Here is a 17,673-nt window from a genome sequence, read left to right as displayed (position 1 = left end):
CGGTTTCAGCCGGCGAATCTCTACACCATAGGAACGATCATAGCGGCCGTTCCGCCGCTTGATCGTTCCTATGGGAGGCGAAAGGGGACGTTCCCCCCCCTCCCGCCGCCCTCCGGTGCTTGCTCCTACTCACCGTTACGATCGGTGAGGCGGAGAGTGGATCCGCCGGCGCCGGATGTAGATCATAGAGATTTCCGGCGGACCAGATGGTCCCCGGAGTCTCTATGATCGTCGGAGGCCGGACGTGATGTTATGACGTCACGCCCGGCCTCTCTATTCAAAAAAACGGCGCCGCTTCGGCTGGGAAGCGGCGATCGTTTTATTTATTTTTTTATTTCAGGTTTCCCAGCCTAGTGGTGAGATATGGGGTCTTATTGACCCCATATCTCACTATTAAGAGCACCTGACATGTCATATTGCTATTACAAGGGATGTTTACATTCCTTGTAATAGGAATAAAAGTGATCAATTTTTTTTTTTCAAAAAAGTGTCAAAATAAAAAGAAAAAATATAATTAACAATAAAAAAAAAAAAAAATTTTTTAAAGCACCGCTGTCCCCGTGTGCTCGCATGCAGAAGCGAACGCATACGTAAGTCCCGCCCACATATGAAAACGGTGTTCAAACCATACATGTGAGGTATCGCCGCGAACGTTGGAGCGAGAGCAATAATTTTGGCCCTAGACCTCCTCTGTAACTCAAAACACGTAACCAGTAAAAAAATTTCAAGCGTCGCCTATGGGGATTTTTAAGTACCGAACATTGGCGCCATTCCACGAGCATGTGCAATTTTGAAGCGTGACATGTTAGGTATCTATTTACTCGGCGTAACTTCATCTTTCACAAAATGCAAAAACATTGGGCTAACTTTACTGTTTTTTTTTTTTTAAACACAAAACTGTTTTTTTCCCCAAAAAAACGCGTTCGAAAAATTCCTGCGCAAATACTGTGTGAGATAAAAAGTTGCAACAACCGCCATTGTATTCTCTAGGGTCTTTGCTAAAAAAACATATATAATGTTTGGGGGTTCTATGTAATTTTCTAGCAAAAAAATGATGATTTTTACATGTAGGAGCAAAGTGTCAGAATTGGCCCGGTATTGAAGTGGTTAATGATACGTAGGCAAAAATAAAGGGAAATATCTCCAGGAGAAAAACTTGTTAACAAGAAGAGTTTCAAAGACATCATACAAGAGATCATAAAGCGACCCCTGCGTGTTTATAAACTAAATATCAAATGGCTAGAGAACTGAAAGAGGAGCAAGGCAAATTCTTTCATATATAAAAAGGCAAACCAATTATTTTACAGTACAGTAAGGTTTCTTCTAAATTTTGCATTAATGTGGCAAAAGAAAAAAATTTAATAAAGCAACAAACACCCAGTTATATAATAAAGATGGTACATCAGGTTATTAAAAACCAGAACAGGTTTCTTAAAGCTGAATTCCAGCCAAAACCTTTTTTGTCCATTTGCACTATAAAAAGAAATAAACACGAATGAAGTGTGTGCAATGTGCAGCCACTGATGGATTATGTAATACTCTTGATTTCATTCCCCACTTACATTATTACACTCAGCCCGAACGTCAGGTGCTGAAACTTACAGTTCCAACTGGAGTACATAGACCACAGCGGGCCACACTCTGTAGCCATGTTTTTTTACTTAAAGGGGTCTATGTATAAAAATCTTGCTAAACGAATGTGACACACATTCGCCCAACTTGAACGAAGCTTGCCATAGTCTGTTATATAACTGCATGTTGTATGACTATAAGTGCCACCTAATGGCCATAATGCATATTTCTTTTTAAATATATCAGGAAAAAATAAATACATTTTGGGCACTAAATGGCGCTTATGATCACATGAGATAGTTATAGAACACAGAATATGGCTAGTTTCACTTGTGCTGTGCAGATGTGTCGCTGTCATTCAGCAAACTTTTCATACATAGACCCCAAAGTATGTAAACCCAAACAATGATCTTCTCCTATTTATAGCACTAAACGCTTTTTGTTGCATCTAATCGATAAATACAATACCCCCTGATACATTAGCTTCAATAGAGGGCAGGTGTCCCCTGACGTTTCAAAGAGAACCTCTCACAAAAGTAGTAAATCAAATAGGGGACTTATGATCCTTTATGTGATATAAATTTATAGTTGGGGGGGGGGGGGGTGTAAACCACCCCAAAGTCTTGAGTCTGCCCCACCTCCAAGAACGTATACACATGGATCTCAGGCACTGGAGTATATACGCTGAATGCGCTGTGCCACAGAATGCAGAGCATGCCGGAGTGAGAGCACTAATTTTAGTGTTCTGTACTGTACTCCAAGATATGGAATTACAGCCAAGTCAAAGTTCCTCTTCTCTTTATCGTACAGTACAGAACACAGGCTGAGCATTCATACTCTATGGGACACCCTGAAGCAATAAATAAGAGTGTACACGGAATTGTGCAAACAGGCCCAAACAACAAGAGTCAGATGTTCAACCTCAAAGAGCTGCTATGAGAACAGCCAAAAACTGCATCAGCAGAAGATTGTACATCCACCTGGTAAAATGTCAAAACAGTATGAACAGAAGACCAGGTAGCAGCCTTACATAACTGGGCTACAGAGACTTGGTGCTAGAATGCCCAATAAACTCACACCGATTTGGTGAAATAATAGCGTAAAAGCGCAGAAGGAGATTTCTTTTAGAATGTAAGCTCCTGTGATCAGACTATTTGTCTATTATGCGATGGTGGACTTTGAAGCAGGGTATCCCTTGCAAGGTCTCAAGGACAGGACAAACAGGGAAAATGTCCACCTGATCTGAGAAGTAGCATTAAGGTATACTTTTTTTTTTTTTTTTAATCAGAAAGGTTTTTATTTTGCATAAAGAAACAAATACAGGTAGCATACAGGTACTCGTATATGACATGTACAAATTTCGGAATTCTCATAAAGCATGTTATGGGAACAATTATCAGCTACCTTAGATTATTGTAGACTGTTCCGATGATATGCTATCAGGAGTATCACCTGTCGTACTCATATCTTTTAATTGTAATAGGTCTAACACGTAATATATTTCGCAGGGAGTATGACTCCACACAATGTACAGATTTATTAAGGTATACTTTAATGGCTCTGACTGCATACAAGCATTGTAGAGATTTTTCCTTTGGATGCTTAGACTCATTGAGGTGTAATGCAGAAACCACCTTTGGGAGAAAAGATGGCATTTGGGGTAAGACAACTTTATCATTGTTAAATATGAGGAAAGAAACTTTACAGAAAATGCCCCCCCAGCTCAAAAACACATTTAGCAAATAAGACAGCGGTCAAAAGGCAACTCTGCATGAGAGATCCTCCAGGGAGATATTCCAGACAGGTTTAAAGGGTGGTTTCTGCAGGGTAGAGAGAACCAAGATGAGGCTCCAAGGCAGCACAGGGTGCTGCAAGGGGGGCCTTAATATGAGATCCACCTGGAAGTAGTTGTCTGCCATTCTGAAGCACAGAAAGCACTGACGAGGTGGGTAAATGAGAACATGCAGATAGGCATCTTGGATGTCCATGGATGTTATGTATTCCCTTTGTGTTGCAGAGGCAATTACTGACCTTGCAGATACCACGCAAAATGTTTGAATATGAAGGAATTTGTTGAGGGATTTTAAGTCCAAAATAGGATGAATACACCCATTGGGCTTTGGTACCATGAACAGGTTTGAGTAGAAACTTTTGTGTCAGTACCAGCACAATGGCTATCTGAGACAAGAGGTGGTTCAGAGCATTTTGAAAATCTGTCAAACTGCAGTTTTTGGTAGAATTTTGAACTCTATTTTGTTCCACTTTTAAACCACAGGTTTGGGACATCTGTGGCCTAGAAAGGAGTGAGGGCACCCTTTCATTGTAAAGACAGCTTTGGGGAAGTCTTGTGGCATCTGTAGGCCAAACCTTGCTCTGAAAGGAAGGGCTGAACTTAGGTTTTCACAGTGAAGCCTAGTTGGAGAGACAGGTACTCTGTATTTAGAGGAGCTGGGGGGTTTTGAGGAAGGGGGTTTTAGGGTCTTCGGCTGTGGAAAAAAAAACCTTCCCACCTGTGACCTCTTTGATGAATTGGTCAAGTGCCTCACAAAATAGAGGTCCTCATTGGAAAGGCATACACGTGAGACACCTTTTGCAGACAGCTTCAGCTGGCCAAGCTTTCTGATTCTGCACATAGAATACAAATAGGTCCATCACCTTCAGACACTAGCACAAAACTGAAAACTCACGCAGTAGGGTAGGGTTATAGGGGAGGCCCCTGTGGTGTATGAATACTCTGCCTTTGTTCTGTACTATATGAATAACATAGGAGTTTAAATGTGTGCAAAACGGCTCTGGCAGAGAAAGGGTTAAAAGGTAGGTGTTATGATAACTAAACATCCACTTTAAAGCTGACGTGACATCACAATCTCCAACTTGTCAAATCAGAGAACACTTTGCATGCTTTGAGAAACATGCAAGGCTTTTTGTGAATGGGACCTGTGTCGAGTGAGTGTTCCCCAGTGTTCACTATGAAGCAGGGCAGTCGTTCATGCACAGGAATCTATATCTAGTGGCGACCACTATTAAGAGTGGTGCTTACTGCAGTGATTTTCATCTAACACACGGTCAGGTATGGCACATGCACTTACTGTACATTGTCCAAGCTGGACCAATGTAACTAAGCAAAAAAGCCATACCTAAATCTCAGCTGTAAGCTATGCATGCTTGAAAGGTAGGACAGGGATGCCATAACGGGCCTTAATGTTAAGGGAAAGGGAAGAAAACAAGAGATGGCTGCAATCCATAATCAAGGTTTGCTTTTAGTCTTATAACATGAACCATTTTGGTACAAGAACATACTATTAAGTTTTTCATTTGGGATTAGTAACGGCTCAGTGACGACCTAAAAGCAAGCACATCAAAACTAAGCAATGGAAGATTTTACCATTAGATCTTATGGAAAGGGCGAACCTGGTAAACAAGCATTTCCCCTCTACACTTTTGTATTTCCTAGCCAACTCCATCAAAGGGATCTCTCTTAAAACTCTCCAACTTCCCTCTATGATGGCTGGCCTGCTATTCCCAAACACTCAGTTTTATTCCCTGGCCGCAGAATTAATACCCATGCATGGTTGGGTCAGTCCAACAAGAGATAATACTGCTAAAGCTACAGAAGAAGCAAATTATATACATACAAAAAAAAAAATCTGTGGGAGCGATTGGGCAGCCTTCCTTAACAGCTTCATGTCCAGTGACATACCAGGACGTCGCTTTATAGGAAAAGTGATATCTGGGTCATCACACGAAGCAATGGCCAAGGTAACAATGTTTCCAGCTGGCAATAGTATTCCGAGCAGCTAAAGAGCCGCTGGATTATTTTTACAGGCAACAGAAAGGGGTGCAACCTCCCTCCCGCCGATGCCTTTACTGGGCACTTCCGTGCAATCAGAGAGCCCAGTAAAGATTCGTTCGGTGGCATCCTCTTCCTGAGACACAGTGGAAGGAACGGATGTCGTTCCTCCCACTGTGTGATGTCAGAAACCTGAAGCGACAAGGATTTTGTCACTTCTGGTTTCTGTCTGTTGTTTACCAGCCATTGCCAACCTAGGAAAGCTTCGGACTGAACTGATCCGAAGCTTTCAAGGGCAGAGGAGACATCTGAGGTCTAATAGACCCCAGATGTCTAAGTAAAGTGGACCTGTCACTGCTGGTTATCACAAGAGATGCTTAAATAAGTCGATCAAAAAAAGAAAGTGTAAAAAAAAAAAAAAAAAAAAGGTAACTAAATAACAATAATTTTTTTTTTTTTAAGTGCCCCCATCCGCCTGTTCACAATGAATGCATGCGTCGGTCCTGCGCGCATATGAAAATGGCGTTGTAAATGTCACTGGCAGGGAAGGGGTTAACACTAGAGGGCGATCAAGGGGTTAAATGTTCCCTAGTTAGTGTTTCTAATTGTGGGGGGATGGGACTGACTGGGGGAGGAGACATATCGCTGTTTGCAATTACTGCAAACAGCAGATCTGTCTCTACTCCCCTGTCAAAACGAGGATTTGCGTGTTTACACACGCAAATCCCTGTTCTGGCTCTCATGCCCGCAATTGCAGGTGGCCGGTAGAGATCGCACGCACCGGCCTCGCGCATCGGGTCCCCCGGCCTGCTATGGCTTTTAAAGCAGCCCTCGAGATATACGGTGATTTGCGCAGGAGAGCCAAGCTACAGCCATATATGTACAGGAGCTGGTCAGCAAGTGGGTAATACATGTAGGAGAGGAATGTCAGAATTGGCCTGGCCTGGAAGTGGTTAATAACATGATTTGGGGTATCTAATAACTAGAGTGCCTGTCAGTGCCTAGAGCAGGGTTTTGGTCCTCTCTGTGAGTTGAATTCATTCATGAACTATTCAGACTGAACACTAAAGCCCCGTACACATGGGCAGAATGTCGGGAGACATTTGCTGGTACAAAAAATAGCGGCCAACATTCTGCCCGTGTGTAAGTTGGTCTGTCTGACAGAAGCCGGCCATGCATGCTAGAAAACCAGCAGCCGACCCCCTATCAGAACACAACAGCTCAGCGGGGGAGATCGTTGGACTAACCTTGCATGGTTAGTAACAGCGGCTCCAGACTGGAGCTGTCAGTTTTCTCTCTAGCAACCTGTGGGGTTGCACGAAATAAAACTGTAGTGTGTACCGGGCATTAAGTTTCCAGGCCATGCCATTAGATACATTTCTAGATTGTCACCAGCTTCCTCATGCAGCCACTATGCAATATAAAGCTGTTACATGATACTCACACAAACCCATCTAGAAAAATTCCTACTATTAATGGATAACGCCAAACTGATAAGGCCCCTTTTCACACGGATGGACCATATGTCCGTTTTTCATCCATCCGTTTTCAGATGAAAAATGGACATACATGTATCCCTGTGGGATAGCGGATGTCAGCAAATGAACATCCGCTGACATCAGTCTCCGTTATGCTCCATTTCTGATGACGAAGGAAAACCCTACTTTTCCATCCGTCTGCGTATCAGATGAAAACGGACTCTACGGTCCATCTTCATCCGATCCCCCATAGAGGAGAGCGGCGCTCTGACAGGTCGGTCCCTGCACAGTGTGCAGAGACAGACCTGTCATCTGCCTGCTCAGTGGGGATTGATGGAGCGATCCCCCGCTGAGCAAAGCGGAGCCCGTACACGGACACGTCCGCGTGAAAGGGCCCTAACTTAGTTCTATGCAGCATTACTTTCCACCAGAACAAATCAAAATCCTCCAATTCAACATGAGTGGTATAACTTGAGACCACAACTGATGGCGGAGGATTGGGAAGACTTTAAAAAGACTTAAGCAGCCCATACACTGAGCAAATTTCTTTCCTGCAACCATGGGATGTTTGACAGGGGAATTCCCATCGAGCTATTGTATTCTCTGGCGGGGGATGCCAGTGATTATTGCTAGCGGCTATACTGGTCGCTAGCGATAATCAAATGCAAAATGCAAAATCCGGCAGGCTGGTTGTACCCAAGTTGATCGATCAACTTGGGACATTCAACCTGCCCATACATGGTTCGAATCTTGACCGGTTCCTACTGAATTGGCCATGATTCGAACCGTAGATGGGTGGCCTTAGTGATACAACTCAAGATATACCATCAAACTACACCACTCTGCAAATGTCTGGATTAGGCACTCCCAAACTCTGCATCTGAGCCTATGGTCAAGAAGTAGATTTTTTTTTTATGCACTATGGTCCTACCCCCACAACCATTTTGGACAATGGACAACTACATTAAACCTACCTAATCTCCAATACTCAAAGGCATGTTTTCTGGGGTTGATAGAGGAACTTTAAATATGTTTAATTAAAAAAGTATTATATTTTATGCCAAAAAAAATTCTTCTTAGCTGGAAGCAATCCTCTCCCCACACTGAATAAAAAATTGTAATGAACTAATAGGGGCCATCCCCAGAGTTTTGCCACAAATTTGGTCCCATGGTCTGTCACTGCTTACAACAAAGCCTGATGATGGTTAGAAAGGGGAGACTGTACTATTACTTATCCATTCTGTGTTGACAATTTCTAAGTCTGCTATATTTTAACCACCATTTAATGCATTTAAATCAAAAAAGCCAGAGTCTGAGGAGTTTTTCTTTATTTTCTTTACAGTTTATTGTGGCTTTTATGGATTGCTACAACATTTATGTTATTTGTTTATATTCAAATCTAATAAAAAAAATACACAGTGCATACATTCTCACAGTATATTTTTTAAGAGATTATAGAGTTTTAAATGCATCCCCAGTAAGCATTAGACCATACATAAGGGAAGCAATGCTTTTTGTGTTTTTATGCTTGTGTATTTGACCTGATACTTCAATTCACTGTTCATGAGTAGCTACAGGTTAAAGAATATGTAAACCCAACATTTCATATTTCTGATATGTGCCTGCTTTACCATGTACTTGTATGAAAAAAGGCTCCTCTTCTCTTTGTATTGCTTTATTTTGTGTGAAATCCCTGTTCCTGACAGTCCCTCTGCTTTCCTATTAAAAGCTGACTACACTAAGCAAGAGGGCAGAGTGGTCAGTTCTCTATCTGTGCTGGGAACTCGGTGTGCTCTCCTCTAATGATCAGGCTTCTGTTCCCCCCCCCCCCTGCACAGCCTGTCACTGGCAAGACCAGTGTGCTGCAGTTTCTCCTCCCTAACCTTTCTGTACTGCTGAGAACAGAGGTTATGTGATTCCAAGGTAACGGTTTACATACAATTTAACCCTTTCACGACTAAGCCTATTTCTGACATTTGGTGTTTACAAGTTAAAATCCATATTTTTTGCTAGAAAATTACTTAGAACCCCCAAACATTATATATATATTTTTTAGCAGAGAATCTAGAGAATAAAATAGCAATTGTTGCAATATTTTATGTCACACGGTATTTGTGCAGCGGTGTTTTAAACGCAACTTTTTGGGAAAAGGGACACTTTCATGAAATTTAAAAAAAAACGAAACAGTAAAGTTAGCCCAATTTTTTTGTATAATGTGAAAGATGATGTTACGCCGATTAAATAGATATCAAACATGTCACTCTTTATAATTGCACGCACCCGCGGAATGGCGACAAACTATGGTACCTAAGAATCTCCATAGGCGATGCTTTACATTTTTTTTACGGTTACCAGGTTAGAGTTACAGAGGAGGTCTAGTGCTAGAATTATTGCTCTCGCTCTGACGATCGTGGCGATACCTCACGTGTGATTTGAACACCGTTTACATATGCAGGCGCGACTTCTGTATGCATTTTCTTTGCTGTGCGAGCTTGCGGGGACTGGGGCGCTTTAAAAAAAAATTTTTTTTTCTTATTTATTTTTATATTATTAAATTGTGTTTTTAAAAAAAAAAAAAAAATTGATCACTTTTATTGCTGTCACAAGGAATGTAAACATCATAATAACATATTACTGTCACAGACAGTAATAGGTGGTGACAGGTAATTTTATGGAGGGATCCGGGGTCTAAAAGACCCCCAATCCAGCCTTTGCACTTCAAAGTATTCAGATCGCCGTTTTTGGCGATTCTGAATACTGTCAGCGCGCCACAGGCAGCCGAGTAAACAGGAAGTGACGTTGCTTTCGTGTTTACAATCAGGAGACTGAGATGAAGCTGTTTCCGGCTTTGTGCCAGTCTGTCCCTAGCCGCTGGGAAGAGGCGGATCGAAGATCCCGTGGGACGTCCCCTCCTGCTCCTCCGGGATAACAGCCGAGCGGCTTTTAGCCGCATTGGTTGCTATCCCTGGAAAGCCGATCGCCCGCTCTACAAAACGGTATCGGGATGATGCCTGCAGCTGCGGGTATCATCCCGGTATAACCCCCGAAAGCCGCACATCCGTGTACGCCCGGCAGGAAGGGGTTAATTATTGCTCCTTCATACTGTGGGGCTTGCTAGAAGCTTGCACACAAAGAAACACAATTTGCCAAGGCGGTATAAAATATCGGTTACTGTTAAGGCCATATGTACAGTCCAATAGATCGGAACCCCCAGTAATACTAAAGGTTTATTTTGAGGAGAGGAGAGTTCCAGATTTCACACTCCAGGTTAATTTTTCTTTCAGGTCTGCGATCAGTTTGATAGCATGCGTAATTGAGTAATGAGACTTTTCACTGTACTTACCTCATGTTGTTCAAAAAAACAAAACAAAACACTCTTAAAATATTGATATATACAGTATAATAATTGACCGCAAACTTATTATGTAAGGATACTGGCCAAGGTATTCATTCGGCTCTGTATGGATTTCAAAATTCCCCTCTGTGATGTCATGTTTTCTTTTGTTGCCATTGCAATGCTGTGAAAACACAAGAAGCACTTTAATATTTATACATATGAATTATTAAGCCAATTGAAGGAAAATGAGCAAAATGTTAGTAAGCTTGCAAATCATTTTACTATTTACACAGTCAACATCTTCAAGAGAATTTTCTCCCCTCAGAGATGACTAGCCAAAAAAACTAATCCATGCCTGGATTTAAATAAATACCCAACAAATATATGCAGCTGCTGGCAGGCTTCTCATCCTTCAGATAATTAAAGAATTTATACAGAATGTTTACAAACCTATTCAAATTACATTGACAACTTCAAACAAAGGAGCTTCAGCTGTGCACATAAATTAGCTGTAAAATCTCCTGATTATGTGTGTCTGGCTAGGAATTCACAACCATGCATTTACAAAGATAAAAACTCCTGTAAAATACAGACAGACATTGGGCCTATGATTCAATACACAAGGCAGGACACATAGCAAAGGGCATGTGCCATTTGTAGGCAGCGCAGGCAGACATTTTGTAAATGAAGGAGATTGCAAACAAATTAATTTAACCTATAATGGGAAATTGAGGCTGCCATTGCTGCCCTCTGAAAATGTTTGTTGCCTGGCTGTTATGCTCAACCACTAGTTTTAATACTTCCCAAGTCACTTACATGGAACAAATAAGCAGATCGAGGGTGCCAGAGAAATTTGATATTTGAATATTGTTGAAATGACATTGGTATTACAGCCAGGCAACCAGCATTTTCTGTAGGAGTCAGAAATTGCAGCTTCCGAACTACCATTACAGCAGGACTTTTTTTTATAAAATAGTTTCTCTGAAAGTGTACCACTAGCAGCAGATCTCACTGTCAATGTTACACAATAGGGTAAAAAAGGAGGAGGACTGGGTGATGACATATTTCCTCCTTGTTTTAAGTTAATGTGGTCCGAAGTAGACTACAAACCATTGGTGAAATTCATTTTCAATGAAGATGGCACATGGCAAAGGATCTACGCATTCCAATGTCTAGCAGGGGAATCTGCTCACTTTGACAACAACTACAAATGGCAAGCACCAGAGCATGCATGTAGGTTTGTACCTATGAGTCTATGGGTGCCATGAGCCATTTTGGAAAGTTTAGTATACTTAACGAGTCTGGAATAAAGGATGAAGTAGTTAGGATACTAATGGATGGATGGATGGCAAGTCATCACCTGACACTGCAATAGATATGACTATGGTACCGTGGCAGACGGGACTTGTAGTCCTCAATGGACTACAAGTGTGTTGATCAGCGCATTCATAGCCCATGGACACTTCCTACAGCTCTGCAGCTAAAAGCCTATACAGAGGTATGGTCAGAGAGCAACAGGAAGTGTCTGCAGAAGCCTGACATTGCATCCTCGGGTGCAATAATTTGCAGGCTTCTATGAAAAAAATGTAATAAAACGCACTTTTTTTTCTTGCAAAAATATGTGCATTTATTATTTTTTCATAAAAGGGAACTTAAACCTAAACTTTTCTTTGATCAATTCATCTTTAACAGTAAACATTTGAAAACAAAAGTCAAACCGTTACTACTCTGGCCTCCATTCGCAAAAGCATCTTACATGCGGTATTTAGGTGCCTAAATATCGCATGCGATCCTGAAACAATTCACCATACCGTTTTTACTGTATTTACCAAAAACCGCTGAAAACGCTTGGTAAATATCACATGAAAAGGTGTTAAACTCAATTCACAGAAGGAAATACACAGTTAAATGCATGTGGTAAATAGTGGTGCAGGCTTGCGATAGCTAAGGAACCGGCAGCCGCCGGCATCCTTAACAACCAGTAAAAAACACGGCAGTTAAGCGGGCGGGCGCCTACAGCGCCGTGAAAAAGTATTCATACCCCTTATAATTTTCCACATTTTGGCATGTTACAACCAAAAACGGAAATGTATTTTATTTGGATTTTATGTGAGAGACCAACACAAAGTGGCACATAATTAGAAGGAAAATGATAAATGGTTTTCACATTTTTTTTTACAAATAAATATGTGAAAAGTGTGCCGTTCATTTGTTTTCAGCCCCTTTACTCTGATACCACTAACTAAAATCTACTAGAATCAATTGCCTTCAGAAGTTACCTAATTAGTAAATAGAGTCCACCCGTGTATAATTTGATCTCAGTATAAAACACAGCTGTTCTGTGAAGCCCTTAGAGGTTTGTTAGAGAACCTTAGTGAACAAACAGCATCATGAAGGCCAAGGAATATACCAGAAAGGTCAGGGATAAAGTTGTGGAGAAGTTTAAAGCAGGGTTAGGTTATAAAAAAATATTCCAAGCTATGAACATCTCACAGAGCACTGTTCAATCCATCGTTCTAAAATGGAAAGAGTATGGCATAACTGCAAACCTACAAAGACATGGCCGTCCACCTAAACTAACAGGCCGGGCATGGAGAGCATTAAATCAGAGAAGCAGCCCAAAAGGCCCATGGTAACTTTGGAGGAGCTGCAGAGATCCACAGCTCAGATGGGAGAATCTGTCCACAGGACAACACTCTACAAATCTGGCCTTTATGGAAGAGTGGCAAGACGAAAGCCATTGATGAAAGAAAGCCATAAGAAGTCCTGTTTGCAGTTTGCGAGTAGCCATGTGGGGGACACAGCAAACATGTGGAAGAAGGTGCTCTGGTCAGATGAGACCAAAATTGAACTTTTTGGCCTAAAAGCAAAACTATGTGCAGTGGAAAACTAACACTGCACATCACCCTAAACACACCATCCCCACTGTGAAACATGGTGGTGGCGGCAGCATCATGTTGTGGGGATGCTTTTCTTCAGCAGGGACAAGGAAGCTGGTCAGAGTTGATGGGAAGATGGATGGAGCCAACTACAGGGCAATCTTAGAAAAAAACCTGTTAGAGTCTGCAAGTCTTGAGAATGGGCGAAAAATTCACTCTAGATGTGCAAAGCTGATAGACATACCCAAAAAGACTTGCAGCTGTAATTGCACCAAAACGTGGTTCTACAAAGTATTGACTCAGGGGGGCTGAATACAAATGCACACCACACTTTTCGCATATTTGTAAAAAATGTTGAAAAACATTTTTTTAATTTTCCTTTCACTTCACAATTATGTGCCACTTTGTATTGGTCTATCACAGAATCCCTATAAAATACATTTACCGTATATACTCGAGTATAGGCCGACCCGAATATAAGCCGAGGCACCTAATTTTACCACAAAAAACGTGGAAAACGTATTGACTCGAGAATAAGCCTAGGGTGGGAAATGCACCCTGCCAGTGCCCATCATGTACAGCCTATCAGTGCCCATGACCTGCAGCCTGCCAGTGCCCATCAGGTACAGCCTGCCAGTGCCCATCAGGTACAGCCTATCAGTGCCCATGACATGCAGCCTGCCAGTGCCCATCATGTACAGCCTATCAGTGCCCATGACATGCAGCCTGCAGTGCCCATCATGTACAGCCCATCAGTGCCCATGAAATGCAGCCTGCCAGTGCCCATCATGTACAGCCTATTAGTGCCCATGAAATGCAGCCTGCCAGTGCCCATCATGTACAGCCTATTAGTGCCCATGAAATGCAGCCTGCCAGTGCCCATCATGTACAGCCTATTAGTGCCCATGACCTGCAGCACGCCAGTGCCCATCAGGTACAGCCTATCAGTGCCCAAGACATGCAGCCTGCCAGTGCCCATCATGTACAGCCCATCAGTGCCCATGACATGCAGCCTGCCAGTGCCCATTATGTACAGCCTATTAGTGTCCATGACATGCAGCCTGCCAGTGCCCATCATGTACAGCCTATCAGTGCCCATGACATGCAGCCTACCAGTGCCTGGTAATGAGATGTCACGCTGTGTGTCAGAGCTGGATCTGAAACGCCGCGCAGCCGCGGTAACGATGTCCTGCCTCCTATGACACACGGTACAATGATTCCTAGCACTGGATCAGTGTGCCGTCTATCACAAGAGGCAGGACATCGTTATGCGGCTGCACTGCGATTTAGATCTCTGATACACAGCATGGGAGGGAGGGGAAACTCACAGTGGCGCCGGGCGGATACATGTGCGGCACCCAGTGGGATGGCCCCGCCCCTTTTCTGGCTACATTTTCGGGACATTTTTTCTTAAGTGGGACATTCACCTGAGTATAAACCGAGGGGGGGTGGGGGGGGGGGGGGTGGGGGGTTTCATCCAAAAAAAATATACTGAAAAACTCTGCTTATACTCGAGTATATACGGTGTGTTTTTGGTTATAACATGACAAAATGTGTAAAATTTCAAGGGGTAGGAACACTTCTTCAAGGCACTGTAGACAAAAGAATAGCTGGCAATGAAAAATTAGGAAAAAAACAGCATCCTCCCAATCCATACCAGGCCCTTTGGGGTGGGGGGCTTATGGGAATATGGAAGCCCCCTTTAACAAGAGTGCCCCGCATTCTCATCATGCCCCCCACCTCTCCTATGTGAATGAGTATAGGGTACACAATAAAAGGCAGACAGTTCTTGATAAGCCCTTTATTTCAAACAAAAATAAAAAGTCCCCCCGCTGTAGATTTATCTTCACTCATGATGTTTGCTGTCACCCACAGCCAGAAAAGACAAAAAAAACAAAAAACTCAAGGGCCCGATATGGATTGGGGGGGGGGGTGACTCCACGCTGTTTTCTTCATTTTTCTTTGCTGGCAATTCTTTTGTTTACTTCCTCGGTTTGCTGACTCATCAGTTAAGGACACCGCGGCTGCCCACTCCCTGACATTCAGCTATTTACTACTGGTTGTTAAACTCTGGCTATCACCCTGTTAAGTTACCACAAGCTTTCACTACTAAAATGCTGCATCACTTCATAAAATAGCGCATGCGCTATTTTAGTAGCATTTTTTTGTAAATGACAAAATGTTTTTTCTTTTAAACGCTGAGCGTGATTTTACTGCATTTCTTAAAGTGGTAGATTCTGCTTTATGAATGAAGCTCTCTGTTTGGTTATTTTTTAACTGTTTCCCAACCGGCTCACGACTTTTTACGGGGGCATAATGGCACCCCTTTGCGAAACCTCATACGGGGTTCCCTTTAAGAGCTGCCAGAGGCACACGCGTGCGCCCGCTGCACAACAGGGGAACTGATGCACGTGGCCGGCGGTTGCTGCCGGCCACGCGCGATCGCATGCATGAGAGCCAGCACGGGGATTTGTGTGTGTAAACACACAAATCCATGTTCTGTCAGGGGAGAGGAGACATGTCGTTTGTTGCTACTAAGTTCCTACTAAGTACTGTTCCTACTAAGTAGGAACAACGATATGTCTCCTCCCCTAGTCAGTCCTATCTCCAATGCAGTGAGAACAAACTGAGGGAACATACATTTAACCTTCTTAATTGCCCCCTAGTGTTAACCCCTTCCCTGCCAGTGACATTTATACAGTAATCAGTGTATATTTATAGCACTCATCGCTGTATAAATGTCAATGATCCCAAAAAATGTGTCCGATCTGTCCGACGCAATACCGCTAAAAATCGCAGATCACCATTACTAGTAAAAAAAAAAAAAAAAATAATAATAATAAAAATGCCATAAATCTTTCCCATAGTTTGTAGATGCTATAACTTTTGCGTAAACCAATCTACGCTTATTTCGATTTTTTTTACCAAAAATATGTAGAAGAATACATACCGGCCTAAACTGATGAAGAAATTTTGAAAAAAAAAAAAAAATTTTAAGATATTATAGCAAAAAGTTAAAAATGTTTTTTTTTTTTAAATTGTCGCTCCTTTTTTGTTTATAGCGCCGGACAGAGGCTCTTTACCACGTAATCAGCAACGTCCAATCACGGCTGATCATGATGTCAACAGGAAAAGCCGTTGATCGGCTTTTCCTCACTCGGGTCTGACAGACGCGAGTAGAGGAAAGCTGATCGGCGGCTCTCCTGACAGGGGGGCTGCGCTGATTATCAGCGCAGCCCCCCCTCGGATGCCCACACTAGACCACCAGGGAAGCCGCCAGGACCACCAGGGAAGGGGGCAACATGTGGATGGCCAGGTATGTACCCCATGGCCATCTACATGTGCAAATTATGCCCAATCTGTGCCAATCAGTGCCCACAAATGGGCACTGACTGGCACCATTATATAACATGTGACATCAGTGATGCCCAGCAATGCCACCCATAATCGTCATCAGTGCCACCAGTGTCATCAGTGCCACCCATCAGTGCCCAACTATCAGTGCCACACATAAGTACCCATCAGTGCCACCTATAAATGCCCATCAGTGCCGCCTACGAGTGCCCATCAGTGCCGCCTACGAGTGCCCATCAGTGCTGCCTACGAGTGCCCATCAGTGCCGCCTACGAGTGCCCATCAGTGCCGCCTACAAGTGCCCATTAGTGCCGCCTACGAGTGCCCATCAGTGCCGCCTACCAGTGCCACCTATCAGTGTCCATCAGTGCCACCTATCAGTGTCCATCAGTGCCACCTATCAGTGTCCATCAGTGCCGCCTTATCATTGCCACCTTATCAGTGCAGCCATATCAGTGCCCGTCATTGAAGAAAACATACTTATTTACAAAAATTTTTAACAGAAACAAAGAAAAACTTGTTCTTTTTTCAAAATTTTCAGTTTTTTTTTATTTGTTGCGCAAAAAATAAAAACCGCAGAGGTGATCAAATACCACCAAAAGAAAGCTCTATTTGTGGGAACAAAATGATAAAAAATTTGTTTGGGTACATTGTTGTATGACCACGCAATTGTCATTCAAATTGCGACAGCGCTAAAAGCTGAAAATTGGCTTGGGCAGGAAGGTGTCTAAGTGCCTGGTATTGAAGTGGTTCAATGAATAAAAATGAAAAAATATGATTATAGATTTGAAACAAATCAACGTTATTTTTAGAACCAAATAAAGCACAGGTATAAGGGATGATGCCAAAAGATTAATACTAAATGCTATTTTTTGGTCTAATTTAACAGACCGGCATAGTATGATCCCTGAGAGTGGCAAGAATACACATTTAATAGTTAGGATCTTAGTACGTTGCTTAGTATGTTGCTGTCTGCTGCTGAGGGCCATGCCAGGGCACTCTAATCAGATGGAAACAGAGCTGCCGTGTCAAGGATTGGCAATAATTGCAGCCAAGCTGTTCCTCTGTAATAAATGACCTAAATCAAATGTGTTCTTGACTACTTTCACTAGCCAGCAGTTACTCTCATAGCAAATCTCGGCAGTGTCCCCGGACTCATTACAGCAGTTATCATTCTAGCTGAACAGGTCCGGCTAGCTCAGATCCAGAGTACTGCTGGGTTATGTAAAGAGCACCCCAGAGACACAATTATAAAACCTCATT

The 17,673-nt window shown here is 42.7% G+C and overlaps 1 protein-coding gene across 3 annotated transcripts in view; it reads right to left on the bottom strand.

Annotated features, from left to right (window-relative positions):
* GOSR1 (golgi SNAP receptor complex member 1) overlaps positions 1 to 17,673 on the bottom strand; it is a 184,225-nt gene that overhangs the window by 4,201 nt on the left and 162,351 nt on the right. For all 3 annotated transcript variants that reach the window (XM_073616856.1, XM_073616857.1, XM_073616858.1), the window contains one exon: positions 10,276 to 10,358. In XM_073616856.1, coding sequence (XP_073472957.1) covers positions 10,276 to 10,358 — 83 coding nt within the window. The remainder of the gene's footprint in view (positions 1 to 10,275; positions 10,359 to 17,673) is intronic.

This window comes from Aquarana catesbeiana, linkage group LG02 (genome assembly GCF_042186555.1).
Source record: "Aquarana catesbeiana isolate 2022-GZ linkage group LG02, ASM4218655v1, whole genome shotgun sequence".
Lineage (NCBI taxonomy): Eukaryota > Metazoa > Chordata > Amphibia > Anura > Ranidae > Aquarana > Aquarana catesbeiana.
This window is presented reverse-complemented; position numbering and strand designations above follow the sequence as displayed.